The sequence below is a fragment of the Rhipicephalus microplus genome, chromosome 4, assembly GCF_043290135.1.
Source record: "Rhipicephalus microplus isolate Deutch F79 chromosome 4, USDA_Rmic, whole genome shotgun sequence".
Taxonomy (NCBI): domain Eukaryota; kingdom Metazoa; phylum Arthropoda; class Arachnida; order Ixodida; family Ixodidae; genus Rhipicephalus; species Rhipicephalus microplus.
In genome coordinates, this window is record NC_134703.1 from 114,576,910 (window position 1) to 114,604,497 (window position 27,588).

The 27,588-nt window shown below is 42.6% G+C and overlaps 3 protein-coding genes across 7 annotated transcripts in view; 1 reads left to right on the forward strand and 2 right to left on the reverse strand.

The window, feature by feature from the left end:
• Positions 1-13,263, reverse strand: part of Nrx-IV (neurexin-4) — a 67,804-nt gene extending 54,541 nt beyond the window's left edge. The window contains exons 1-7 of the mRNA XM_037423348.2: positions 13,083-13,263; positions 11,840-11,923; positions 8,475-8,671; positions 7,089-7,230; positions 4,994-5,197; positions 1,622-1,791; positions 228-401 (exon numbers count right to left, since the gene is read on the reverse strand). Coding sequence (XP_037279245.2) covers positions 228-401; positions 1,622-1,791; positions 4,994-5,197; positions 7,089-7,230; positions 8,475-8,671; positions 11,840-11,923; positions 13,083-13,146 — 1,035 coding nt within the window. The 5' untranslated portion in view covers positions 13,147-13,263. The remainder of the gene's footprint in view (positions 1-227; positions 402-1,621; positions 1,792-4,993; positions 5,198-7,088; positions 7,231-8,474; positions 8,672-11,839; positions 11,924-13,082) is intronic.
• On the forward strand, positions 12,022-19,989 carry LOC119172297 (thiamine pyrophosphokinase 1). Of its 3 annotated transcripts, none has more exons than XM_075893544.1 (8): positions 12,022-12,114; positions 13,601-13,704; positions 13,802-13,882; positions 14,129-14,271; positions 15,457-15,558; positions 17,169-17,318; positions 17,973-18,084; positions 19,614-19,989. In XM_075893544.1, exons 2-8 carry the CDS (start codon positions 13,641-13,643, stop codon positions 19,751-19,753), a joined length of 792 nt encoding a protein of 263 aa, XP_075749659.1. In that variant the 5' UTR covers positions 12,022-12,114; positions 13,601-13,640; the 3' UTR covers positions 19,754-19,989. The 3 variants fall into 3 exon arrangements, with proteins under 3 accessions (XP_075749659.1, XP_075749658.1, XP_075749657.1); XM_075893543.1 differs by lacking the exon at positions 12,022-12,114 and adding an exon at positions 12,661-12,791; XM_075893542.1 differs by lacking the exon at positions 12,022-12,114 and having other exon boundaries at positions 13,396-13,704.
• A 6,847-nt stretch (positions 19,990-26,836) lies between these two features.
• The window catches only part of LOC119172298 (V-type proton ATPase 116 kDa subunit a 1-like), a 42,815-nt gene continuing 42,063 nt past the window's right edge, over positions 26,837-27,588 (reverse strand). For all 3 annotated transcript variants that reach the window (XM_075893545.1, XM_075893547.1, XM_037423351.2), the window contains exon 19: positions 26,837-27,122. In XM_075893545.1, the coding sequence (XP_075749660.1) occupies positions 27,026-27,122 (97 nt within the window). In that variant the 3' untranslated portion in view covers positions 26,837-27,025. The remainder of the gene's footprint in view (positions 27,123-27,588) is intronic.

Consider the following 27,588-nt stretch of genomic DNA (forward strand, 5'->3'; position numbering starts at 1 on the left):
CAGCTGTATTCCGGTTGTGTTTGACTGGTTGGCAAGATACTCGAGTAGCCTTCCATTTGGCACAGAATGGGTTATCTTAAAAAATTGAGGTTGCTTTGTTTTTTTTTTTTTTTGTAAATTTGTTCATTTTTTGGTACGTTCAATGCTGTAAATCTCTGATAAAATTTAATTTTCTTCCACATGCAAAAGCAAGCTTTTCTTCTATAACAAGAGATTTGCACACTTACCCTGCAGTTGAAGAGCACTTGACCGACCTTGCTGTATGTGTAGCCCTCTGTATCTCGCTTCAGTTCATATGCAACATTGGTGTTGTTTATCATCAAGTTTTCCACACAACCGGTGAAATTCGCTGCCACTTTGATTCCTTCTTGGTTGAAGTTTGGCATACCACCAATGTAAAGCTGAAAAATAAAAAGGCAATTTGGAAGCAAAGCTTTGATGAAAATTTGCAACAAATTTGTGTGATGTGCTGCCATCTTCTAATGAAACTATGCAAACAATCTATTAGAGCATCATTCTATTAGAGAGTTGAACATCAAAACTGGTGTCACATCATCATATTAAACCACATAGGCCTGACCCAGACCAAAATTTTTCTTTATCGTCATTGGCACTGTCACAAAAGCTGCAGAAGAGGGCCAATCACTGTTCAGAAATTTCAATCACTACTCAGATATGCACACAAATGCCACAACATTCATGCATATTGTTCACGTGGTGCAAGATTCATGCATGAACCGAAATACGATATGACCAAACTGATATTGATACGGACGCGCTTGCGTATTTTGTGTACTCCTCGTGTGTTGCACTGTCGATGATAAAACTTGATGAAATTTGGCATGACATGAGCTAATTGCCGTTTAAGCGCAGCACGTCAGATTGGCGCAGAATGACGCAATTGATGCAGCACTTCCACTCCTGCAGACCTTTCTCCCCCCCATTTTCTATGACACTTTGGCCAAGCCAAGCATTAGACAAGCTGCTTTCTTCCTAAGAAGATTACAATTCATAAGAAAAGGTTACACTTAATTCTTATAGGCAATGTTTGGGCTTGTCACGACTTATAACAAGGAGAATTTTCATTCTACAACTAGACTAGGTGCATGACACGCTCCATTTTTTTTTTTAACTGATTCTCAACCAACGGCTCAACCAACGGCCCTTGCTGCATATTTTCCTTCGTTTTTGTGTTTTTTGAGCCACCACAAGTGGCTGGCAATTCCTGTGAATATAACACGGGCTTTATTTTTAGAAGCTCAACCTTTAGACAAGAGCAATGAGGGGATTCAAAGGTAATTACAACCGCAAAGAAAAGAGCATGGGGAATGAAGCAGACATGAAAAAAGCATAGGAAAAATTATTTCTGGCTTGTTCTTTAAAAGGAGACACAACTACAAATAGGACACTCACCTGCAGAAAATCAACAGCCTATTCTAAATTAAATAGCTTTATGCTATGTCAGAAAACAAAGCTAAGACAGAAAGTTGAACTAGTCAGAGTTGAGATATTTACAAAATTTTGAGCAGAATACTGGAAACAAGTAAGTAGAGGTGTCACAATTCAACTAGTTTTTATGCAACTTTAAAAAGCTTCTGTAGAGACCCCAAGAGATGCTTGCCTCTCTGTTCAAATCCAGTTGGAAGGAATCTCCTTTCAGTCTCTGACGGACCACTACGCGGTCGACCGTAAAAACCAGCTCTCGTCGAAAACGGGAGATCTGTACATCGTGCCAGATGTTATCGTCCAGCAGGCTTCCGCACCACACCTCTGTCACCACACCTTCGCCTCCTGCAATATTTCACGGGTGCATCTATCATAATGCTATCAGTATTTCCATTATTAAAGGTACCGCAATACCAGTATCATTAGTGCAAAGTAGCAAGCCTTTTATATGATTTTTAAAAATGCAACAATCATAACATTTCGCTGATGAGCAGGCCCCATATATCCGTGGCTACCGAAATTTTCTCTTCGTTAGGCATCCTAACGTGTCATCATCATCATCATCTACAGCCTGACAACGCCCACTGCAGGGCAAAGGCGTCTGCCATGATCCGCCAATCAACCCAGTTTTGCACTTTCTACTGCCACGCTATACCTACAAACTTTTAAATTTCATCGGTCCACCTAACGTTCTGTATCCACTTCGTGAGTTTGCCTTCTCTGAGAATCCAGTCAGTTACTTTTCATAACCAGCGATTATCCTGCCTGAGCCCTACGTGCCCGGCCCATGTCCATTTCTTCTTCTTGATTTCAACTATTATATCCTCATTCCCGATTTGTTGCCTAACCCACTCCGGTCTCTTTTTGTCTTTTAAGGTTACACCTACCATTTTCCTTTCCATCTCTCGCTGCATCGTCCTTGTAATCACTGACACGTGACTCGCAATGACACAGAACAAAAAGGCATTTATTACAAGAAGGACACTGCCTATATAGCTAAGGCGGTGATAGGTATCAGCACACTTGGTGATAACAGAAAGAAGGCACACAAACTGGCGCATGCTCTCTTGTTGCCCACTGACGTCACTTCGCGTGATTTTACAATCTATCACAGTCCCTAACTTAAGCTGAACTCTCTTTGTAAGCCTCCAAGTTACTGCTCCATAGGTAAGAACCAGCAAGATGCAGCTGTTATATACCTTCCTCGTGCAGGTTAGTGGCAGATTACCAATCATGATTTGAGAATGCTTGCCAAAAGTAATCCACCCGATCCTTATTATTCTAGTTATTTCACTATCATAGTTCGACTCCGCCATTACTACCTGTCCAAAGTATACATATTCCTTCACAACTTCCACCGTCTCTTTACCTATCGCAAAGTGCAGTTTTCTGCCAAGACTGTTGCACATTACTTTAGTTTTGTGCATATTAATTTTTAGACCTGCTCTTCAGCTTTCCATTTTGCTAAGATACTCTCCATTAATTCTTATTCCTAACTCTTCCCAATGTAGGGTCATGAAAACCTCCTGTAAACAAGCGGTGAATAGCATTGAAGAGATCGTGTCTCCCTGCCTTACGCCCTTTTTTATTGGTATTCTGTCACTTTCCTTAGAGAGAAATAGGGTGGCTGTGCATCCACTGTAGATTTGTTCCAGTATGTTTATGTAGGGTTTATCGATGACTTGATTCATTAGTGCCTGAATTACTGCTGATGTCTCGACTAAGTAAAACGCCTTCTTGTAATCTATGAACGCTATGTACAGTTGTTGGTTGTATTCTGTGCATTTTTCTATTACCCGATTGACAGTATGAATATGGTCTATCGTGGAGTAGCCTGTACGAAGTTCTGCTTGGTTTTTTGGTTGATTGTACTCTAATGTCGCCCTAATTCTATAAGCTATTATTTTTTAAATAGTTCGTAGAGACCGGACAGTAAGCTGATTGGCCTGTAATTTTTTAAGTCCTTTCCTATGAATTAGGATGATGTTGGAAGTGAGCGCCCATCTCGTCTATGTGTTTTTCTTCTTCTTCGTGGTTGTGAATTCGGCGTTTGGCGTGAAGCTGACAATTTAATTCAGACATGTATCAACCAGCCCAACAGCGATTTCTACTATATGATTTTCGCGTTCTTCCAAGATTCTGGTACCTTTCCCGTCAAGAGACACTTCGTATATAAGGTGGCCAGTTTTTTGTAACACAATTTCTACGCCATCTTTCAGGAGGTCCGTTGTTACCTTATTTTCACCAGCGACTTTGCCTCTTAGCATTCCTTCAGGGGCTTTCCTTACTTCCTCTGTAGTTACTGGTATGATGTCAAATTCCTCTGGGCTATTATTGCTTCTCATGATATCATCCTGGTTGTTTCAACTTGTGTACAGCCCTCTGTCCGCCACCTCAACTATTCTACCCATATTGGTTATGACATTGCCTTCCTTGTCCCTTAATACATACATCCAATTTTCACCTATGCACAAGTTTGCCTTCGCAGCTTTAAGGCTTCTGCCATTTTTTACAGCCTGCTCGATTCTGTCCATGTTATACCTTCTGATGTCAGCTACCTTACACTTATTGATCAACTTCGAAAGCTCCACTAGCTCTATTTCGTCGGTTGCATTTGAGACTTTCATGGTTTGTCGTCTCTTAAGCGAGACAGGAAGAAATTAGGCGACAATAAAAGCGTGAGAGGAGGGGTCATCTAGGGCACTAAGCCGGCCTAAGCTTGCAAGGCTAGAAGTTCAAAACTCCGCCAGGTGGTTTTTTTTTTTTTAGCGTTGGCACAATGAACGATGATCTTGCTGGCATCATCAAAGAGTGTGCAATGGAAACCGGAGGTACAGTCACTAGACAGGACAATGGAAAACTATCTCAGGAGACAAAAAATCTCATTAACATGTCATAGTGATTGTTAAAAAGCATTTTGCAATGTCTAATATTGGCCAATGCTGCACATATCATGGGCCCGCATGGCACTGAACGTCACAGCACATGTAGTCTGGTGTAGGCACCCATACAAAAGACGAAAACATGAAATACATGTTTGCATGCATTCAGTGTCAGAAGGTACCGTGACACGAAATCTGCGGTGAGAACATGTCACTTATCCTAAATAAGGCTTTGATTACAACCTCTTTAAAATTTCTGGAAAGAGTTTTTAACTTCTCCTTATCATGCTACCACGGAGCCCATGTGAAATCACCAAATCCTTATGCAAGTGAACCGTTAAAAAAGAGCACACCAATCAGAATAAAACACTGCATTCAGATGTTCAGGTGTGACACACATTTGGAAATGTGCCGATTTCAGCACCGGTGCTCTGAATGGTCAACTTTGGTCAACTTTGATCAACTTTCAATCAATGATCAATGGTCAATGATCAATGATCAATGGTCAACTTTGATCAACTTTCATGGGAACAGAAACTAAGCTTTTGCACAGCCTGCATCTTGTTCACTGTTTCAGTGAAGAAGAACAGAAGCATGAGGACTTCTCGTGTCAGTGATGCATTCAACTGCCCATAACTTCCAAGAAATCAATCAACACCACCCACCAAGGTCGACCGAGAAGAGCAGCTTGTTGTGCACCAGTTGAAGTGTGAAGAGGTCGCGCTGCGAGCCATAACTGTAGAGAAGAAGGCCGTCCGCATGGTTGGTCCTGAACCGCAATCGTAGTGTATCTTCCGTAGAAGTTACTGGCCGGCGGTTCAGGTCCATGACCACATAACTCTTGCCGTCCAGCTGCAGGGCCTCTGCCTCTGCATAATGCCAGCCAAAAAGAATGGTTATCTATCTGTGTCATTTGTAATCAGTCATAATCACTCGACTGCACAATATATACTCCTCTCGATTTCCTCTAAGAACACATACATGTCTTGTATCCAGCTGTGCTACCCCTGATACTTAATATTCTACGTGCATCATAATATGTGCTAGAGGAATGGCTTTTAGCTGCCCTATGTGCCCATCTAGCCAATGCTAGCTGAACTCAAGTCATATGTCAATTGCTGCACGAGCCTAGTAAGGACCACTTTTTGATGCCAACCTCATCTGGAATGCATATTATAAACTTGTTCACTGAACACCTAACACTTATAAACATAACTAAATATTGCGATGCTGAAGTCACTTTTTCTACCACTGGAAACGGGTGACACTGCACAGTCGCATATATTCAGTGAACTATCATTACGAAGAAACCTAAAGAAAACTTAGAGGTTTCCTCATGCGTGCAACTACAGTTGAGTGAAAAGCAACACCTATTATTCATTAGCACCAAACACCGATTGAGTGAGCAATCAATTATGACATGGGTATAGTCCTAATTTAATAAGAACACCTACTTCACATTTCAGTACAAATTACAGCTCCGTCTTGATACAACGGCTAAGCGGACAATCCTTTGCGACTAGATATCAAGCATTTAACATCAAATCAAACACCTTTTTTCTACAAAACCAAAAAGACACAAGCATGCTAGCATGAATATTAATTAGCTGCATCCTTAAGCAGCAAGCCATACTGTAATGAACCAAAAGATAAGAACATGGGCAATATTTTTATAATAGGTGAGGCAATATGGGATATCCAGTAATATAAATTTCTCTGACCCAGTATTGGAAAGAACAGGTCTAATGCGTACCAAAGACAAAGCCTTTGGAGATGTTTGGCGACATCAACCACATGCCTCCACAGGGCATGGTAGTGCAACTATTACTCATTTCTAGAAAAGTCATTATCTGCCAGCTTTGATTGCTTCACGCAAAGCTTGTGCACATCTTTCTCAAGAGCGTCATGGTGCTCCACATAGCTGAGCGGGAGGTCCTTCGCGAAAAGAAAGTCCCACACGGGCTGTGTCATCTGTTAGGATTTCCACGACTGTTGGGATTCCCCAGCATGTCGTCGGAGTCTCAGCTCTCACCGCTGTCCGCAACAGCAACGATTGCCTCATCTGTGGGGAACTGGGACATTTCCACAACATCGGCTGCATGAAGTGGTTGGTCCACACACGACGTATTTTCGTTAAGCACTGACGACAACTTCAGCAGCTCTTCATCGACGGACGCTTCGCAGGCCTATCCTGGCATCGCTTTAGGAGTTAAGAAGAAAAGGTCCTCCCTCTCTCACTTTCTCGTCAGAAGCGCAGTCAACTCGATTTGTGAAAGCGTGGACGGGGAGCGGGGCGCATAGCTGTGCATTCCGTCAGCGCGGAAAGCCATTTTCAGCACACGTTGTAGGATTAAATTGCTCTATCCGATATACCGGCCCTGGAGCATCGTAACAAGCACCTAATTTTACCACAAAAAGCATACAAAAGTGAATGGTGCAATCGCTGTTCGTCATTACCTATATATTATAAATAGTATTGTTATAAGTAGACTCGAGTGTACAACCACTTTTACAAAACTTCCTCTTGCTCAGTAGTGGATGCATTAACATACGGAGAAAATACAGTTGACTGCATTGCTTCCATTCTGCCAAGTGTGCTATCTAACTCATAGTAGCAGCAATGCTGTTAACTGTACACTTTTGACTCATCCGGGTGCTCATGCACCAAATATCTACCATGACTGATGGCATCCTCTAAAGAGATTAGTCAGGAAGACCATTCCAGGCCACTAATGCGAGCATTAAAGAAGCTATACTTACCATATTCACAACCATACAGCTGTGCTCTGAGTGAAATGCGGTCTCTCCAACGGGTTGGGTTGATGCGAATGTATTGCGCAATGATCGGGTACTCGAACACGTTGCGCACCTCTGTGTTGCCATCGCTGTTTCCTCTAAAGAGCTGTCACAAGAAAAAATTGGTTTTAGTTGCTTGATCGAAATTAAAATCTATGCAACTTTTTTTTTTTCTTAGTCCAAAACTTTACGAATCATTTTCGACTTGCTCCCCATTGTTGCATATTCATGCCATTGCACTAACTCAGCAAAATAACACTGTTATAAGTCAAGCATGCAAAGAAAATACAATAAAATTCACAAGACCCAAACAGAACAGGGAATGTTCACCTAAACATTTATTCCTTTAAAGTCATTCGCAGTTAACTTTACCAACATCAGAACCAGGAAATTGGTGTCAATACACAGATGACATATTTGTTGAATAGTCTGGGTGTTTGCATACATAAAAATGGTAGGAGTCTATGAACCTTTATACCAAAAGGAAGCAAATAGTTGTTGCACAGAAGCTGAAGCAATGATATCTAAACAGAGGTGTACATTTACACATGACATTGTGGGGAGCTGGCTTAACATTGATTGATTGATTGATATGTGGGGTTTAACGTCCCAAAACCACCATATGATTATGAGAGACGCCGTAGTGGAGGGCTCCGGAAATTTCGACCACCTGGGGTTCTTTAACGTGCGCCCAAATCTGAGCACACGGGCCTACGAGCTGGCTTAACATGACAATGCATAAAGTGAGACACAAGGTCCTGTATGGGTTAGCCAGTAACAAAAGGAAATTTTGTTACTGGCAGACAATACTAGTGCTGAAACGCGTCACACTTGGAAGCAGCTTTTGTCCCTTATATGAGGTGTCTCTCATAAGCAGGGTGTGTCCTCATTTTCTAATAAACTCTTATTTCGATCTCGGGCACAGCGATGCTTCTTATAACCAGTCGGTCTCTTACATCAGAGTCTCTTATAAAGAGTCTTTTATAACTGTAGTACCTATTCAGCAAAAAAAAAATTTTTTTTTTGTGACAGTACCGTGTTTGCATGGCTTATGACCCATAACAAATGCTGTCCAGTCATAACCCTTGTGCCCCTCTTAAACACTGGCCTCTACTTTTCCCCGTGTGTTGTTAAAAGTTCAAAGCAATAAACATCCCCCTTTCCTGAACCTAGTCATCACTGCATTCATTTTGCCACAAAACCAGAAACGAAACTCTTCTATGGCCAAGCACACACACGCTCAAACCAAACCGACACGCGAGCCTCCAGAGTTTGGTACTTCCACCAGTACAACAGAAAGATTAATGCTTGCCCATGGTCAGGACCAAGAAAGGAATGCCAAAAGCGCACCTTTGGATTGCCTTCTCTATCCTTGTACTCAGTAAAGTCCCCTCCGTGGTCGCCGTAGTATATCTTGAACTCCTGAACAAACTCGGGACTATGCTGCTTTCCCATAGTGACAATAGATGTGATGGTCTTCTTGGAATTGAGTGAGATCAGTAAGTACTGATCAAAGTCCGAGTTCTTTGCTGTCCATGCAGAGCCACCTGTGAAGAACCACATTATGCGAAATGATGTCAAGTACCACATCGTTTTGTCTTTAGTAACTGAGGCACACATTTTCCAACAAGATAAAATGTTTTCAGGCCTTTGGAAAATCATAGGCACTTTAACAATCTCACTTTTTCTTTTCCCATTCATGAATTATGAATGATAATCTGTCACTAACCCTCAAGAGGAAGGTATATAAAAGCTGCATCTTGCTGGTGCTCACCTACGGAGCAGAAACCTGGAGGCTTATAAAGAGGGTTCAGCTTAAATTGAGGACGACGCAGCGAGCGATGAAAAATAAAAGGGCAGGTGTAACCTTAAGAAACAGGAAGTGAGCATAATTGGTGAGGGAACAAACCAAGGTTAAAGATATCATAGCTGAAATCAAGAAGGAGAAATGGACATAGGCCGGGCACGTAGCACGCATAGGCAGGACAACCACTGGTCAGTAAGGGCAACTGACTGGATTCCCAGAGAAGGCAAACACACGAAGGGAAGACGGAAGGTGAGGTGGGCCGATGCGATTAAAAAGTTCGCAGGTATAACTTGGCAGCAAAAAGCACAAAACTGGGTTTATTGGCAGATCATGGGAAAGGCCTTTGCACTACAGTAGGTGTAGTCAGACTGGTGATGATCATTTCTTTTCCCACTGCATCATTAGATCGAGTGGCCCCACAGCTACATTATTCGAATGATCAAATTGCTCTGAAGAGTGAATGATAAGAACGAAAGGAAACAGGACAAGAACAGTAGTCACAGTGAATGGAGCAAAATCTTAATTTTAATGTAGACATGATCTAATAATATTCAAAGCTTTAATATTGTCCACAAATAGAAACAATGGGAAGAGACAGTGCATACCTCCTAAAGTTCCCACTGCTTAGCACTGATCACTTAAATTTCAAACAAATGAAGACGAGACAAAAAGAAAAAATGCCAGGCCTGCACTCAATGCGCAACACAATCCAGTGAAAGCTGGAAGAGCGGCCTTTCTAAAGCCTTTTTCAAACACCCTTTGGGTAACTGCTACAGGCACACTTGCTGGGTACTCACTACGCCATAAATCACGATTTTTGTGAGGCGGAGAAGCCCCCACAATGCCATTGCTCGTCATTCTTCAGGAAAGTGTGGTACCTGCTACACACCTGTAAGGCATTAATGCTCTGGTTGATGACGGTGGAGAATTATAGCTGAGCCTTTTGAAATGGGCTGGAAGCATTCAATGACTTACTCGTTATGCAATTTGCATCGTTGAATACCTGGTTGTTACTTTACTCTTTTAAAAAGCTCGATTAGACGCATTAACATGATTCACTACCCGACATGAGGCCTGCATAGGGTCAGCTTCAAACAGCGTTTCAAGCACCGGAGTGGCTGTGTAATATAATACTAGGCTGCCATGCAGACGACATGAGTTCGAATACCATTGCACCCTGAATTTTTTCATTCATTTCTTTTTTATATATAATTTCGCATGATAGCGCTTATGGACACTGGCAACATTGGGCAGCTATGGTGCCAAAATCAGTCCTTGTTGTGATCTCATAACAGCTGTCCCTGCAATACAGCAGTGTTGATTTTTTTCCTTTCTAGTAACAGAAATATCCACAGCAATGATAATTAAAAGCGTTTTACATCCCAAAACCATGATATGATTATGAGGAGCACAGTAGTGGAAGGCTACGTAACTTCGGGTTCTTTAACATGCAACTAAATCCAGGCACCTGTGTAGTGACAGAAATAACACAAGACAGAATGGTGAATCCCAATAGTAGCTACAGCTTTGTTTTCTTCAACTGTCTGCCACTGAGTAATCTAGCACAGAAAGAAAGAGCAAGAATGTCATGGTTTTGCATATATTTACTAGCGCTTCATCAGTTCAGTTAGTAAATGTTTGAGCCATTTGCACAGAGCAGAACCTGTCCTTGCCTGCAACAAGGTATTTATGTATCAGCCTCAAGGTCCACATTTATTTGAATGTAGCAAGAGTTTCCCTTTTATATTTTTGCTGCCTAAAGTGATCTGTCCCATTACATCTGTGGTCGGTGACAATAACGTAAATAAGGTATATATAACCGGGCTGTTCATGCACCAGGTTCAACAGTTGTAGTAGGCAACACAATGGCCGGTAGAAAAAAAAAAGGAAGAACATCTATAGGGTGTTTGTCAAATTCTGTGTTCCCACTTACAACCAATGACACTGTACTGATGCATTTAACTGCTACAGCCAATTTAAACAAGGTAAGTGGAAATTTTAGCCCCAGCGTCAAAAGGGACGCTAAAATGAAATAGTAACTTAGCATAGACTCATAAATTATACTATCAAAACTCTAGTGTCATTAGTTTCACTGCCATAGATTTAATATTAGATGATATTTTAAAAAAAAACAATGCCAAAAGTTTCACTTTTAAATCTGCCATCAATATCCCCTATGCTAGCATCACATATTTCAAAGTGTCTTTTTTGTATTTTGGCCACACTGGCTCGACAAATTTCCTGATACATTGTATCTTACATCTCGGGCTCCCTTGGGAGACTATGGCCGGTATTCACAAACTAACCTCATCCTTATCTTATGTTTTCCTAAAGTTTCTGTACACTCCACATGTGTTATAAGGACATAAAAACTATAACAGGATACAAGATAAGTGCAAGATGGATTTCTGAACACTGGCCCATTCTTTTTTTAAGATGCACTAAAGGCGCAAAACAGGTAAAGAAAACGCAAGGTAAGAATAAGGTTGGTTTGTGAATACGGGCCTATGTGCTTCAGTTTTACCGACTAGAAACTACATAGGCCCTAGGAGACGTCACAATATATGATGTCGTGACTAGTGCAAGCACTTCAAGGTGGTGCAATGATCAAGTGTTTTGTTTTTTTTTTTTGCATGTTTTATTACCTACCAAGGGTCTGCTCAAAGCAAGCATGGAGTCTTTGATTTTGAAAAAGAGTAATTTACTCATAAATAAATAATAGTGTTTCTCTTCAGTGTCTCTCAAAGCTTATAGACTTAACATGCACTAGACACGAAACGTTATGTCTGCTTTAATGCAGCAAAGCATATGGTGACAACCTACAAAGAGCTGGCTCACGGTGCCTTCTATGTATGCTGAATATAACGACTCACTATGCATGGATAAGTGTCCGCACAAAAACACTTACTGTCAAGGTAGGCTTTGTCTGCCCCCCTGTCTGCAGACAATTCGGAAGACGCTGTTAGCTTCCCATACAGAGCTTCGTCGCAGCCTGGAAGAGAGCAATTAGAGATAAAGGCAGCCCATAAACAGAATGCTTACGTGACACATCCTTATCTCGGTGCATGCCACAGCTACTCATTAAGAGAACATGTTGCTGCTCTCGACTACTATTCAGCCTTGCGGCACGCAAGAAAGCGGTGCTTTTCAAAGCTGCTGATCTCGAGCCTTCACTGCATAAAGGCAAGTCTTGACGATTTCAGGTGTTTCTTTAGAGGAGCGAGAAGTGTACGGCAATAAGTTCTGCGGTTCTATGCAGGACAAAAGAGTTTGTCGACACAGGAAGCAAGTTGCATTTAGCAGTTATGAGATGTTTTCATACAGTGCATAAAACAGAACTGCCGGTGCTACAATTATCACGCTGCACCTGATTACGATGGTCTTGCAAAATAACGGTACGCGACTGTTGCGTTGCACCATGACCACGATTTAATACAAATAGCAGACGGGAATTTTCGGTTGCGGCCAAATTTTTGACAACCACGATTGGCTCCCTTCCGCATCTCACTCAAGTGAGCCAATCGAGGAGGAAATTTGATGGCAATCGAAACCGACTTCACAATTTCACTGTGTAAACCGGTGTTTTGCGGGTGTCACAAAAGTACTTTCGACTATGAGCGAGCCCCGATCAAGATAGAATGCCCCACCGTGATTGGCTCCACTTCGTATCTTGTGTAAACACGCTACCCCACAACAAGCTATCGGATCCCGATCAGGCTCGATCGAGATCAAACGTGTGCTGTGTGACATCTGTACGTGACAGCGTCGATAAATAATTCCAACGTAACAGCGCACGCTAGTGCCGTTCAAGGATCCACACAAGCGCGAGAATCGGTACAGCGCTGCAGGAGTTCACATCGGTAAGCTGAAGAATGCGACGCCCTTCCGTTGGAGTGACGCACCGCACTTCGCGCAGGTTCCGCGAGTTTAATATTCCCGCACGAAATTGGTGAAGCAGCTAAGCAAGCATGGGGGTGCTTCACGATCGATTGTACGGGTCGGTGCATCCTACACCGCGCTCAACTGAGTTTTCAAGGAGTAACTTTTACAACGCTCTTGCGCGAGCAGACAGGTGGGTCAGGTAGTCGAAACAGGTGTTAGCCCTAAAATGTAGCAGCACCGAGGATCATGAAAGTGCGAGAAACTTTTACCTGAGCATGTCCCGATCGCTTGTAAAACTAACAAAAGAAGAAGGCAGTGAAACAAGCGAGCCATTGTCACTTGTTCGGATTTGAACTACAAGTGGGGCATTTTTTAGCACGGAATGTAAACACGGACTTTTGAACTCTTACGAGCTCACGCCCAACTTTTCGATGGACGTACGGGGTTGGATTACACATTTGAATGGAATGTCAGGTGCTGCCACCCGTGTACTATCGGTACCACGTGTTCAAGATGGCGGCGCCCAGCCGGTGTTTTTATCGAAGTGGTGCTGAAGAAAGCAGCAAGATGAACAAGCTTGAATTCTCTTGACCTCTGTTTCTCGTAACAGTGCAATGATTAGGTTGTAGCAAAGTAGGCGGTGCGTGTTTCCGCGCGTTGTTGGTGCCCGGAGTGTCTGCAGAGACTCCCAATGCCAACCCCGGGAATTTTGTACACCACTACTTATGTGTCAGCTGAGAGCCATAAATTGGCAATACTTTCTGACGTTACAGTGGTGTCGTTACAGTGCTGGAATTTGTTGTGGCCATCGCCCATTTGTGAGCCCCATGGCATCGCACACCGTTGCGCCGACGGTATGGGACCCGGAAGCTGCTCTGTTCAGGAAAAGAGGTAAGTGGGGAACTTCACAACATACCTGACACTTTACATTTCTCTTACTAAAGATCCCAAGCGTGTTTTATTATAGCTTTTTTTGTCTGTTCTCTAGGTGTCAGCAATGCTCTTATTGTCCTGAACCAGCCCCTAAGTGCCCAGAATACGGCGTTTTTAAAGAAAGTCTGGAGTAAAGGTAAATTGCCTGCATTTCACCACTTTCTGCACCACGCCATCTCAACAAACCTTTGCTATCTTACTGACGCTTATCGCAAGCACAGGTCTGTGGGATCTGTTTTAACATGCTGGTTGTGGTTCTCAGTTGTGGAGGTTGTGGTTGCTAGGGCCACATTATGCAGCTGCAGGAATGAGTGAACACAGCAGACTGAGTTCCACAAGTCAAGGTCCCCACACCACCCTTCCCCCCCTTTTTTTTCTTTAGCATCTGTGAAGATGTGTGTTGATGGAGGAGCAGACCGTTTCCGCACTGCGATGGCCGCTTGTACAGATGAGCTAATTCCAGATTATGTCACTGGAGATTTTGACTCTGCGTCAAAAGAGACTCTCGAGTACTACAAATCAAAAGTAAGTGTGCAGGTGTCTTTGCCGACTTACTTCTTCTTTTTCTTCTACTTACTTTTTTTTTTTCAAAGGCAGGGGTAGCACATAAAGACAGAGAAATTGTGACAAAATTTTGCAAGATCACTGTATGGAAACCACATCAAGTGATGCGACAGTGCCATTAGCTTCCACGCTGAACTCGCACTACATGTGAGACGGGATCAACAAAAGCAAGTGAAAAAACGGTTTGTTTTGTGTTTGTCTGCCTGTGGTTTAGCTTTCGCTTGAAACAGCCCCTGCCTGTTCATTCATCTGTGTATGTTTGCATCATTGTTGCCACTATTAAGCACTAGAATTAACATATAAAAAAATGCAAGCTAAATTCTTCTATGCTTGTGTACAGGCATAGAGCATAGAGTGGCATAGAGAATCCCATTACTTGCCAAAAATAAAATATGCCAGTCATAAGGAAGATAAATAGGTAAAAAAGTTAAGGTGATGAAACTAAAGCTCTCTTGTTTTGCTATTGTCCTGTGACCTACCACTATGGTGCTGGTGTGAAAATTAAAGAAGCGCTGACATCAAATTTACACGTCAAAAAATTTTTTATCCACAACTAGTTATTGACCCCCTAGTAGCAATTCATGATCCGAAATGCACCTGAGGGGCAAATAACTATCTGTTTTACTGATTAATATGACCAGCACCTAGCATGATTCAAAATGGGCAGCAAGCTCTCCAATTTGTAGCTGTGACAGCACTTCCTCGCGGTCACCACCAGACCATGCCCCAGCTGATCATTTGGCTTCAGAAAGGAGTGAAGTGAGGCCCAACTGACATTTCGTCTGTCATATGCGCATAGGCAGTCGTGCTGTTGCCACTAACATCGCAGTTCTCACTGTCAAAATTGTCAACAAGGGATGAAGACAACATTCTGGTATTTGAAATCTTTGCGATTCACAACGTTGTAAATCATTTTCGCTTTGACACTGTCTGTGTCTTGTCTGACCCCGTCTATGTCTGTCTCTTCATCTTATCCCATTTTAAGTGCTATATATTCTTCAACTTGACAAATCATCAGAAATTAAGGAATTGGGGAAAATCTTTTATGAATTATTGTTACTTTGCACTGCATTGTCGAATTTCAACTGTCGTGTTTAGTGTGCCTACAGATACTTGCAAAGCCTTTACATGTCGTCGTTTTTGCAGGGTAGCATTGTGATTCACACGCCAAATCAAGACTACACCGACTTCACCAAAGCACTGCAAATACTTGGAAAGAACACCTGTTTAAAAGTTCCACCTGTCAAGGTGTGTACGTTCTGGTTGTTTCACTAAGACACACTAGAACAGTGAAATCATATCGTAGTAAGCAGGTCAGCAGAACAGCGCTTGTGCTGTATCACTTTATCATGGTTTGAACAATACATTAGATGCACATTACACATATGATAGAAGAGGCTTCAAAGTCAAACATTGACAGAAGAATCTCCTTAAGGAACCTGATTCGAATATTCATGCAGTATCATAAGTAAAAATGCTAGAAAGAACAAAGTGTGAAAAAGACGCATCTCCAGTCAGCAGCATCGCAAACACTTGGCATGCTGGACTTAAATATCACTGTTGTACAAACAGTGCAGATTCATTGCACTTCTCATTGGAGTGGCTCCACATTCCTACTTTTAAGTAATTATTTTGCCAGTAGCTGACAACAGTGCAGTCATGAAGACTTAGTAGTGCTAGATGCAAGTCTTGTGGCATGTAACCAAAGGCTCACTATAATAGGAATTGCTGAACTATAGCATAGAGAACATAGGTGCTGAATGTTCTGATGCACATTGTAAGCATGGCTTGTGACATCACTGAGATGGAGCTTCTGAACCATCATGAATGAATAAACTTAAATGCAGCCAGAAAACTGTTCTCTGTGATGAGCTGCATTGTTACCCATCATTCACCGCTTACACCGCACGGTTGCACACTACAGAATGGCATCTCACTGGCTATTCACCTCGAAATCGTTCGAGTAGCACCCTCTCGCCTGTGATGTCATTCAGGGGACTCGAGTGCCGCGCTTCACGATGTGAAGGCTGCTCGACACTACCGACCTTGCATCACGGAAGCAATGCAAAGCGACGATACCATCGAGTTACGCTACCAATTCGGAAGCATGATCATGACCACGATGGCTGTGGGTGTATTGCATAAATGTTCAGTGTAAATGTTTCTCAATGTCCTGTAATGCTGGCAGCCCTTTATCACTGGTAGAAAATACACCCAGAAGTATAGGAGCGCAGTGCGATGCAAGCGACCTATAAAGAAGATGTTGCTGTTCTAGCCAGAGTCTAGCAAACGACAAAAGCTGGATCTCCCCCATTTGAGTCGCAGGAGCGCTGTTTGCGGTGTTGCCATTGGCGGCACAAGAGGTGAATAACAATAAAGCCCATACCATAATCTGTGCGTCCAAGTACCTGCAATCTTTTAAATGCTGGAAGATCTGCAGACATGCTTTAAGCATAGCTGCATTGGCTTCTACCGAGAAATAGCTGCCGGTCCTACAAAATGAGCCATGAAGTGTGCTAGAAAGTAAAAGAAAGATGAAGGAAAGATCTCTGTCTAAACTGTGGTCTTAAGCAATGCAACCATAGAATACTTGCTCAATTAAAGTTATTAAGTTATGCTGCCTGTTAATCTTATCTAAAGGCACTAATGCATGCTAATGTAGTGCATTTTTAATAAAGTTCTTCATTTAATTCCCGATCGTGATTTCAGTAGGGCTTAGCATAAAACAATAAGTGAAGAGAATCCTTCAAACACATATGCAATCATCAGAGTACTTTATGCACTCTAAATTAATCTCGCATAATTCAAGATACTGAGCTTTGGGTGCTCTTATTGACTGTGCTTGGGGGTGTCTGCAGCTGGACTGGGTGCTGGCCATCTGCGGCAGTTTTGACCGGGTGGACCACATGATGTCCATCTTCAACACGCTATACGAGAGCGAGAAGTTGTTGGATGGTGCACCGGTCTGCCTTCTCCTGGAAAACTCGCTCACGTGGCTGCTCAGAACGGTATACCTGACACTTCATACTCAACTTGAAGGAATAAGGTTTATTCAGTTAAAAATTTGTTTTTGGGTTGCCTGGCACTACGAACAAAAAGGTGCTGTCACAATTACGCTTTAGCATACAGTGACCACATTAGGTGCTTCATGAAACAATGCCTTGGACCAGTTTTACCTGTGTACATCATGTGCATGCTTATTATGAAAATTTTTTAAAATGTGGAGCGAAGACTGATATGCAGTCTGCAAGCCGCAGATCTGAGGTCCGCGGGTCATGTGTTTGAGACCCGTGACCAAAAGTTTGTGCAGCACTTCTGCTTTATATCGCTGGTATGGGATCCTTGGGGGGAAGAGAGAAAGAGAAGTGTAGTACAAACGCTGTGATGCTGAGTACTCGTCTTCGTTTAGGCTTTTAAAACATCACCGATTCCAATGCTCATCAACACTGAGGCAAGGCATGCTCACTGTTCGTGTAAAAATGAAATGAAGGGCAAAGTAAGGCATGTTCTGCAAGTGTTTCACAAACTTTTTTTTTTCTGCACCATAATAGCATCACTGCAACTTTGCTGCGACCATAAAAACAGGTTTTCTGCGCACAAATGTGTAGCGGAACGTACGATGTGCCGTACCTAACCACGGCCGTAAATTCATTGGCGTGCAGGGCGAGCATCGCATCTTCACACCACCACACCTGACTGGATCGTGGTGTGGTCTGATCCCGGTTGGAGCACCGTGCACCAGTGTTACCACCACTGGACTCAAGTGGAACCTAGGTACATCACCTCTCGGTGTAGTATTTCAGTGCCATGCGACAAACGTCATTCTTCACATTTGCCGTGAAGCTCTTCCGTTACCCCAGTTTCTGTCTGTGTAAGCCCAATAGTTTGAAACTTGATTATGCTGATTGGCCTAAATCTTGAGGGAGTCCAGTCAGTGCTGCCACATGGCAGCATTGAGTGGGCGTCAGAAGAAAAGGCATGTCAAAAGGAAATGTAGGAAACCTGCATTTGCAGAACTTCACTTTCTGAAACATAAGCTATGCTCTGCTGAATAGTCGTTAATGACAAGAAGTGCTAAATATTTTTTAAACACTTTCTTACAGCAGTAATATGCTTTTCTTTCTAAAATTACAAAAGTGTTTCTCGTCAATGCCCTCTGTCAGCCAGTTTTTCCGTTTGCGCATGTTAGCAAACGTTGGCATGAAAGATGCAGTTCTCGTGTTATTGTTCACTGTTGACATGTTTCTCTAATCGATGCAATTTTTTTAGAGTAATGTCTGGAAGAGTGATGCATTGAAAATGCAGTCCTCATCTGCCACTGTGCTTTTGTGTGATGCAAACTGTACACTTTGAGTAGGCTTGGTTTGGCACGTTCTTGAAGTTTTTGCCACTAAGTGGTTTGTTGCAGCGAGATTTGCCACCGTTATCGCCCCAGGTACCACTTAGCTTTGGCTTCTAGTGTTGGAGGAAAAGTGACTGAAAAAAATATGTGATGAGAAAAGAGTGGTTGGCCCGACTTGCCTCAATATGCTGTAAGAACACACTACAGTAGACTCCTTTTTAAATTGGAATCTGAAGGAACCAGGAAGATAAACTCCAGGAGGAGTTTCACTCACTGAGATGAACTAGGTTGCAACATTCAGACACGAAGCCAATAATGTTGAAAACGGTTGTGTAAAATAAGCAGCTGTTTTGTTTAACAAATTTTCTATTACTATAGCTTGTGCAGTTTATGGTAATATGAGTGAATGGTCTTGGTTCACAAATTAGTGAAGTTTTTAAACCCTTGGGTGGAACTTTGTAGAGACCAGCACTAGTTCCCAATTACAATGTGAACTTGTGCATCATGAAAATTCAACGAGGAATTTGGAAAAAAAACCGAGCATCCAAAAACAGCTACTCTACAGACATGTGCCACAGTGACCAGTAACAAGACATTCAAGGCTGGCTGTCATCACTGTAAGCCTGCACAAATAATTTTTTTCCAAATACAGTCAAATCCCTTCATAAGAGACAAATGGGTAGACAAGACAACAGTGTTCTTACGCTGAAGTAGGGGTTGTTAAAAAAAGCATACGTGGTACCTTGCTTATAAGAGACACCTCATATTAAAAAGAAATTGCTGGCCGCTGTGTGTCTCTTATAAAGGCTTTCAACTGTATTTTGGCCGCACCACCATAGCCATGATTATTGTTGATATGGCAGGCTTCTGCTATTAAGGTATTTTCTGCCCGACATCAAGCCAAGCAAAATGAGCTACCAGTTGTTGAAAAATATCTGGCGGGCTTGCTTTTGTTTTACAGACCACTCGGAAATGAGCTTTGGCAAGCTGATCAGCACTTCAAACGCCTTCGATGGCTCGGAATCCGTGACTGTGGAAACCAGTGGGCCTCTCATCTGGACCATGGAGTTGCAGGGGCATTGCGTCACAGAAGCACTATAGTCTGATATATGTGGAGCCGTTGCTCACTCTGGCACTGTTTGTTGAAACATTTTAACTGTACATACAAATGCTGGGAAACAACCAAGTCTGAGAGAGTTTACACATTTAGTGTTGTATTTTATAGCTTTTGTTTCTTTTAACCATATTTCAAAATGAAAATAGGCAATGTTCTAATTTTTTTGTTCATAAAACTTAAGAAATTTTGTATTAATAAAATTTTTTTAAAAAGTTCACAATAGTAATGGTTTATCGACCAACAGGTGCACACAACAGGGGTAAATTCTCGGGCGGTTGCTTCTGTAACCCGCACGAGTACAAACACTGTCATGCCTTGTTAAATGGATGTGTGATAAGGAAAAGAAATGACCACACCTAAGCAGAACATGCAGCAGTCGCTGTAAAAGCGGCCTTTCCAGGGCCTATTGCAGACTAGCTTGGCGCAACTAATACAAGTACGCATGCTAGGTACCCACTACACCATAAACCATTTTTATGATGTAGGGAAGCACCCACCAATCATTCGTCATTCTGCAGAGTGCCGGGTACACATCTGTAAGGCATTATGTCCACTTGGTGCTGTTGCTGATGACGAAGAATTATGGCCGAGCCTTTTACAATGGGCTGTAAATATTAAACTACCCACTCATTGTGCCATTTGCATTTTTCGACGCCTGGTTGTTATCTTACTCTTTATAACGCAATATAGTACATGTTAATACGACTCCCTTCTCGTCATGACAACTGCATAGGGTCTGTTTAAAATGGAGTTTCAAGCACCGTAGTGGCTGTGTGGTTGAATACTAGGCTGCCACACATACCACCAGAGTTCAAATCCTATTTCATCCTGGGCATCCTGGAACAAAATGTCAGCTAACATTGCTCCTTCATATAGTATATGGGTGATTTCTAAAGGGGACTTGGAGTCAGGATTCGAGAAACATCTGTGCTGGTCTCCTCAATGACTAAAATCAGGACTTCGATCCTCCAAGTATTGGATGTCCCGGGGTTATTTTTCAACACGAAGTGACCGCAAAGAATGCCTCACGAAAAAAAAAAAGTTCTTAAGACCACTCTTGTGTGTATCTTACCCGAATGAAGTGTTCTCAATTACAAGCGAGAAAATGTATTTTTGCCAATGTAATCCACCTCTGTATATAGTATGCACTAGGGGTCTACAGAAAGCCATAATTGCAAATGTTTTTTTTAATAGTGTATGCTATTTGATTCAAGTTACACTGAAGTTTTACAATTTGAAATTATTCGAACTTCCCGAAGACAAACACGGTAGCCCAATTAGCTATGGCTCCTTCAAATTTTCGGGTTGCTTCACCAAATCACACTCTGATATCTCAGGCTTTACTGCAGTCACAAATGTATTGACTCAAGAAAACGCTAGTTCCAGCATGGAGACGATAAATGCAACAGAGGCGGGGGGCTCAATGCTGTTTCGGACCTGAAAATAGAGCAACAATACTGAAAAATGGGGTGCCGTAGATTTTTACCATATGAAATTACAGATGTTTCATTATATGTTTACATCTAAGAGGCAGGTTTCGTAACTCGACGGGAGCACACCCTTGTCAGGCACATCAGTTGGGCTTCCAGAAGAAGAGACTGAGGAAATATCTTTGATCTTCATGTGTAAAGTGTTGTCAGTAGCACTTTGGTTGCGCTAAATCATGTAAATAAACACACTTCAGCCTCTGCATTGCTTCATTCTGGATAAGACAGCTATGAAACGCCACACCATCAGCACTTGACCAACCTAGCCAAAAGAAACTTTCATGTTGCTATCTCGTCAGAATATGCCAGGAATCCTCTCCAACTATTCTGCAATTTCGCTTCGAAGTATTTGAAAAATATTCAAGAAATACGCAATAAATATTTTTAAATATTAAATTTGGTTTGCACTTCCATATTTAAATTTGCTTCCCACCCAAAATTTTATTTGCACAGCTCTAATCCTCAAGCCCTCTTTAAGCCTGCCAAAAAGGACAAAAATTCTTGTGTATTACCCACACATTTCATACAGGAAAGTCTGCATCAGTGTGAAGACTAGGTTTGTGTGAATAGAGAATTTTAGGTTCGAAGCGAATTAAAAGTGAATGAGCAATTTCGGTCAAATATAATTTCAAACTGGATTCAAATAGTATATATCATATTTTAAAGAAGAATTGGCATATTTCTGATGAACTAACTAACCTACACAATTACTTAACAAAAACTGTGCAAATGCCACTTTTTTGCTTTAAAAGAAGTGAAAACAACTTTGAATAGTAGAAAGATTAGACTTTCGGTAGGATGCAAGTGATAACCAGTAATATATGTCACGGTTATAAATTTACTATACTTAGAGCATATAAGCCAGTATCTTCATTAAACCATGAAGTGAAGCTTTGAGACAGTGTGAAATTTTCCTGGATATGTGTTTTCATGGCTTAGCACTACTTAACTGCTGTGAAACCACCTTTGCAGGGGTCACAAGCAGACATATACATTTGAGTAGCAGTTTTCACGGCTTAGCACCCTCCTCAGCAGTGAAACCACCTTTACAGGTGGTTGCATACGGACTAATATGCATCTATTCGTCAGTTTCGAATACTTCAGATATTTCAGCAATTTAAATCCGAATTTGAAGCGAATTCGAATACTGCTATTATTCGCCCCTTTACAGGTGATTGCATACAAACTAATATGCATCTATTCGTCAGTTTTGAATACTTCAGAAATTTCAGCAATTTAAATCCAAATTCGAACCAAATTCGAATACTGCTATATTCGTGCGAATATTTGAAGCATTTGAATATTTGCACAAGCCTAATGAAGACGAGTAAAAAGGTGGTAAGCGTTGGCATAATGTCATCCACAGTCTGATTAAAAGCCCTCACCATTTCTTGAAGCGGCGCAGCCAACCAGAGCTTGCACGTAACTCGTCAGGTAGGCCTAGCACCCTCAATAGTTTGCGAGTTTTTACTTGGGCCATCTCGGTAGATGCGGCCCTACTTCTCACATCAATGAACTTCCCTAACTGCAACTTAAGCTCAGGCTATGCGCTGGTCCTAGGGCCACAAAATGACTGACGGTCGTGGTGCACGGCTTGTGCACTGTCCATCTATCTCCAGTGTCGCATGCCAGACTCATTCACAATGTAGTCTTCTCACTTCGAGATTTCAAAGTCCCTCGATGACAATGATCTTCAGCTTTTGCTTCGCTGTGAATAGTTGCCACCGAATGCTACTCGTGTGCAGGTAGTATGCGAGAGATATTGGTCAGCTGCCAGCCTGTCATGACACCACGTGTAACGTGACGGCAACAGGCAGAAAAAGTGTGTTCCGCACTCACCGTCGCGACTACTGGCAGCAATGGTCGACGCTCCCACGTTTGAATGCACATACATAACCCATAAAGTGGACGAGGGGATAGCCGCAGTGGTAGATCAGGTTGTAGAGCATCGGATATATTATTTGAACGTTGCAGGTTCAGTGCCTGCACACCGACTAGTTATCTTTTCGTCCATTTTTCTTTTCTTCGCATTTACATCATATATACTACTAATAACATCCCCTATACTTTCCTTAGCAGAGCTGTCTGTCAGTTTTTATTAAAATATTATACCTATCATAAGTGGATCTCGTACAATAGAACCCCCCCCCCCCGCAAGACATAGCAAACTGCAGAATTGCCAGTTTCAAAGCTTCTAAAGATGTGTGTAAATTATCCAGCACACCAACCCCATGCAAATTTATTTAAAGCAAACTTTTGAAGAATGTATCTCTCAAAGCACAAGAGGACTTCTCTCAATGAGGCGGAGAACAACAGCGTAAGAGGACAACGCGCCATTGCAGGGGTGCAACAGCCAAAATAGCATTTGGAGCAATTTTTGGAGCATCAAAATCTCACTTTTGAAGCACTAAAACACAAATTTGGAGCAGGTTATGGGAAAAAAGCAAAGACATGCGAGGTGGTTTGGGCTTCATGTAAGTTTCAACGCACATAAAGACTGTTCACTCGATGTGCACTCGAACGTTGCAAGCTGAGGAGAGGGTGAAACGAGAGAAATGACACGTGGCGGCAGGCTAGGGAGAGAGTGACGTCAACGTACGCACACTGCGAGGGAAGGCATGACCTACTTGGCACTGCCCAAACACCTGCAGCCAGGGGAGTGCGGTGCAGAGGGACAGCGTTACACAGGCTAGCCAAAGAGCCGCTTCGCATCTAATAAAACGCCTATTTTTTATCACGAAAGACCAAATTCGGAGCAGTAAAAGAAAGGCTTACATTTAGAAAGAAATGCATGCGCAAGCCATTCAACATCACTTAAATCATGAAGAGTAAATATGAGCACCACTATTACAATAAAACTAGTATTTAGAGCTACCCCACTGAGCAAACAATAATAAAGTCCACATTAGTATTTTCCACCTCTGTCAAATCCTTCGACAGAATCGGGTGAATTCGAATGTATAGTATGATCCACTGTTAGGGGGAACACGCGAGTTCGTGGCCGGCGGTCCACGGGGCGCCAACTGAAGCCGAGATTTCGAAATGCGGAGCATGCGCACTGAATCGCAAGGGCGGTACTTGCCCGCATCGTCTGCTACTTCCCCGCCCTACGTTCGGCGCTCGCCAGCGACAAGATTGCCATGCGCGCTTCATCGACAATCGATTTCCATGTTTGTTATCAAAAGCGGCTGGCTGGTTCGAACAGCGTTTGAAAACCTTCCAATTTGCTTAAGCTTACGTTTGGAAAACAAAAACACCAGGCTACGCAAGTGATGGGCTGCGTTATCACTTTCACATAATTCCACAGCTGGGGGCGTATTTACTCGCTGATCGCATTTTCGGCAGAGCTAGTTCTTAGAAGCGGCATAGCTAGAGTACCCGAGGACGAAAGGCTTCGAATAGTCGAGCTGTACACCAAAGAATAGAGCCAGCGTGCTGTCACTTCTATCGCGAAAAGGCCACTTTCTCGTTACCAGCGCAATCATCAGCATTCCGAGAAATTTTTCAGTGCCTAGTTCTGTAATGCGTAGTCCTATTTTGCTTACACAGATCTGCATTTTATTTTGTGTTTCGAGGCTACAGATCTTGTTTTGAGACTACAGATCTGACCTCACTCGACCTGTCTGTCAGGTTTTAAAAATAAAATTTGTTTACTCTGTAGTGTTCTACGTACACCGTTTTTCAGCGCACGTATTGGTGAAACGTAATGATTCTTGGAAAAGTGAATGCTATCGCATATTTCAAGTAAGGAGGTTCTAGCGTTTTCGCTTCAACGAAAAACACAAAATGTAACGCGAATTATAACAAACATTTACTGGATACTGCAATCCACAATAATTATATAATTTTGGGTCTCGCTGTAGTGGAATACATAAAAGTATTTTCAAACACGTGTTTTTTTAACGTTTCTTGAAATACTATATGTACATGGCTTTTTTTTATCATTTCACATGAATTCTGAAACTGGATGCTGTGGCCATGAATGGAATCACAACAAAGCTGCCGAGAAAGCACAACAACAAGCGAACGGCACTTTTTTTCCCGCATGCTGACTACCCGGGGAGGAGCAGTGAGAGTGGCGGGGACATGAATCGCATCGCGGAAAAGCGAACGCGGTATCCAGTGCACTGCAAGCACCGGAGCGGAAAGTAGCAAACGAAATGCGGCAAGCCCCACCCTTTCGCGTCTATGCGCATGTGCTGTGTTTGCAAATCTTGCCGCCAGTTCGCGCCACACGAGCCGCCAGCCACGCATTGCCGTGTTCTCTCCAAGAGTGGACCATACTGTACATCAGCCAAGCTGCAGACCTTAAAATTCAAGGCACAAGAGTGGCAAAAAGTGGCGCACAGGTTTTCTTTTTTTTTTTAGGGTAGCAAAAGTGTTGTACACCAGTCCAAATGATTGCAAATAACTTTTTCAGACATCAGCGATTATACTAGTGCTCACATATATGTGGTTGTATACATGCATCAGTAACTGAGCAAAATGTGCTCTGTCCCGTAAGTAATGCTAACACCACCTTCCAAATTGTGATACGCTTTTTCGCAGAGCACTGGTGTATTGCAGCGAAGATGGTTTAAGCAGTGTTATGCACGGGTTAGAACAAGGCCAAGAAATTTTCGAACACCACTGCGCCCCCCCCCCCCCCTCTTTCTTTTTTCACTATGGCAGTTAGGTTTCGGGCACAACAATTCGGCTCGCTTGCAAAATGCATTCAACCGAATAAAGTAACAATGGCACGCACTCACTGGCCCGGCAACAGCACCGGATATCTATCACCGGGACGACGCAACTAATGCAACTTGAAGACTGAAAAATGTTTTATATGCCATTGCTATGACGACCAACGTGGTCTCTGGCAATGTGGTCGCCACCAACGCCGTGGTTTGCAGAATGTCGACTCGGCTCGTGCGCGAAAAATGTGGTATGCGCTCCCAGCTCTAGTTGCTAACATTAGTCGCTTTAGCTGACCAGGAAGTTCAGCAAAAGCGAGAAGGTTTGGGCATGTTGGTTATTCGTCTTTCTTCATAAAACAGAGAGCACATAAAAACACGGAACAGAAAGAGATTAGGACCTCAGGACAAGTCCATAATTCCAGCGAAGCATTGGTGGCTATGCCAGCACATGTTTGCCTAGAAGTTGCGTCGTCCCGCCTATAGTTATCAGCTGCGAACAGGGGACCAATGGGTTCACGGCTTTTTACTTTATCTGGTCGATCGCGTCTCACGAGTACCCTGACCAAATCGCATTAAGGTTACCGTGGTTTAAGGTTGTCTAAGGTTAGCGTGGTTAGGTTACCGTTGTTTAAGGTTAGAGTCTGGACGTTTGGATTGATTGATGATGCAAACTGACTGGGCAACGTGACTGGGCAACGTGGCATCCATTTCTCACCGAAATTAGTGCAAGTGAGAAAATTTCTACGCTGGTTGGGCGTTTCGGCGCCGGGTAGTGCAACTTCAGGAAATTTCATGGTTCTGGTACAGCTCGGAGAAATAATAGAGAATTGTATCAAATTGGCGCGGCTGTTGCACCCCTGCCATTGGTTGCTTTCCCCGGGTGTACACAGAATATTCATCACACTTCTTGAGCTTTGAGATTATACTTTATTTGATACACACGTCGACAAAAAACAGTCGACACCGAATAGCGATCTAAAATTACAGGACAGATTACGTATATTAACGATGGAACAGCAAATTACCACGAATGGCAGCAGTGCGACTCTTTCTAACTACCACATTCTTGACTAGCATATTCTCAAGACAACGTCTAGTCTTCTGCACCAGAGGTCTCCAAGATGGTGTCAAATGCAAATGGCACAAACATGTACCCTTCTCCTTTGTAAAACTTGCTCTGGAACTCCACCCTGAAAAAAAGGAATGTCGTGGAACAGCTTTAGTATGGTGGAATTTTGGCCTTTTGCGAAGGACATCTTCAGAACTGTTATGACCAACCACAATGACATCCACAGGGAGGACATGATCTGAAAGACGCCCTACTTTGCACGGCCATACCAATGATAATGTGGCACAGGTTGAGGGCTTACTGTTCTGAGCTTTGTGGTGTTGGTAAGTACAGAAATTTTCTAGCCCACATTTTAAAAACATGGCATCCATGGTTCGCTCAACTACTAACATAGTTTGTCAGGGCACTGTAATTTGGAAAAACAATAGTCAGCAGCAACGTTTGCTGCTTCTTTTGAACTTGACGTCACAAACAGCAAACCTTCTGTAATATTTCGTCTGGGAAAAGAAGCGAGACCAAGAGAACATTGCGCTTACTTCTTTCAAATCTATGTGAAGACATGGGTCTCCTTTTAATTTTTTTTTTTA

Coding starts and splice junctions, on each gene's coding strand:
- LOC119172297 (XM_075893542.1), top strand. CDS start 13,539: ATGTGTCAGCTGAGAGCCATAAATTGGCAATACTTTCTGACGTTACAG. Junction 15,559..17,168: donor TAAAAGTTCCACCTGTCAAG/GTGTGTACGTTC, acceptor GGGTGTCTGCAG/CTGGACTGGGTGCTGGCCAT. Junction 18,085..19,613: donor TGGACTCAAGTGGAACCTAG/GTACATCACCTC, acceptor TTTGTTTTACAG/ACCACTCGGAAATGAGCTTT.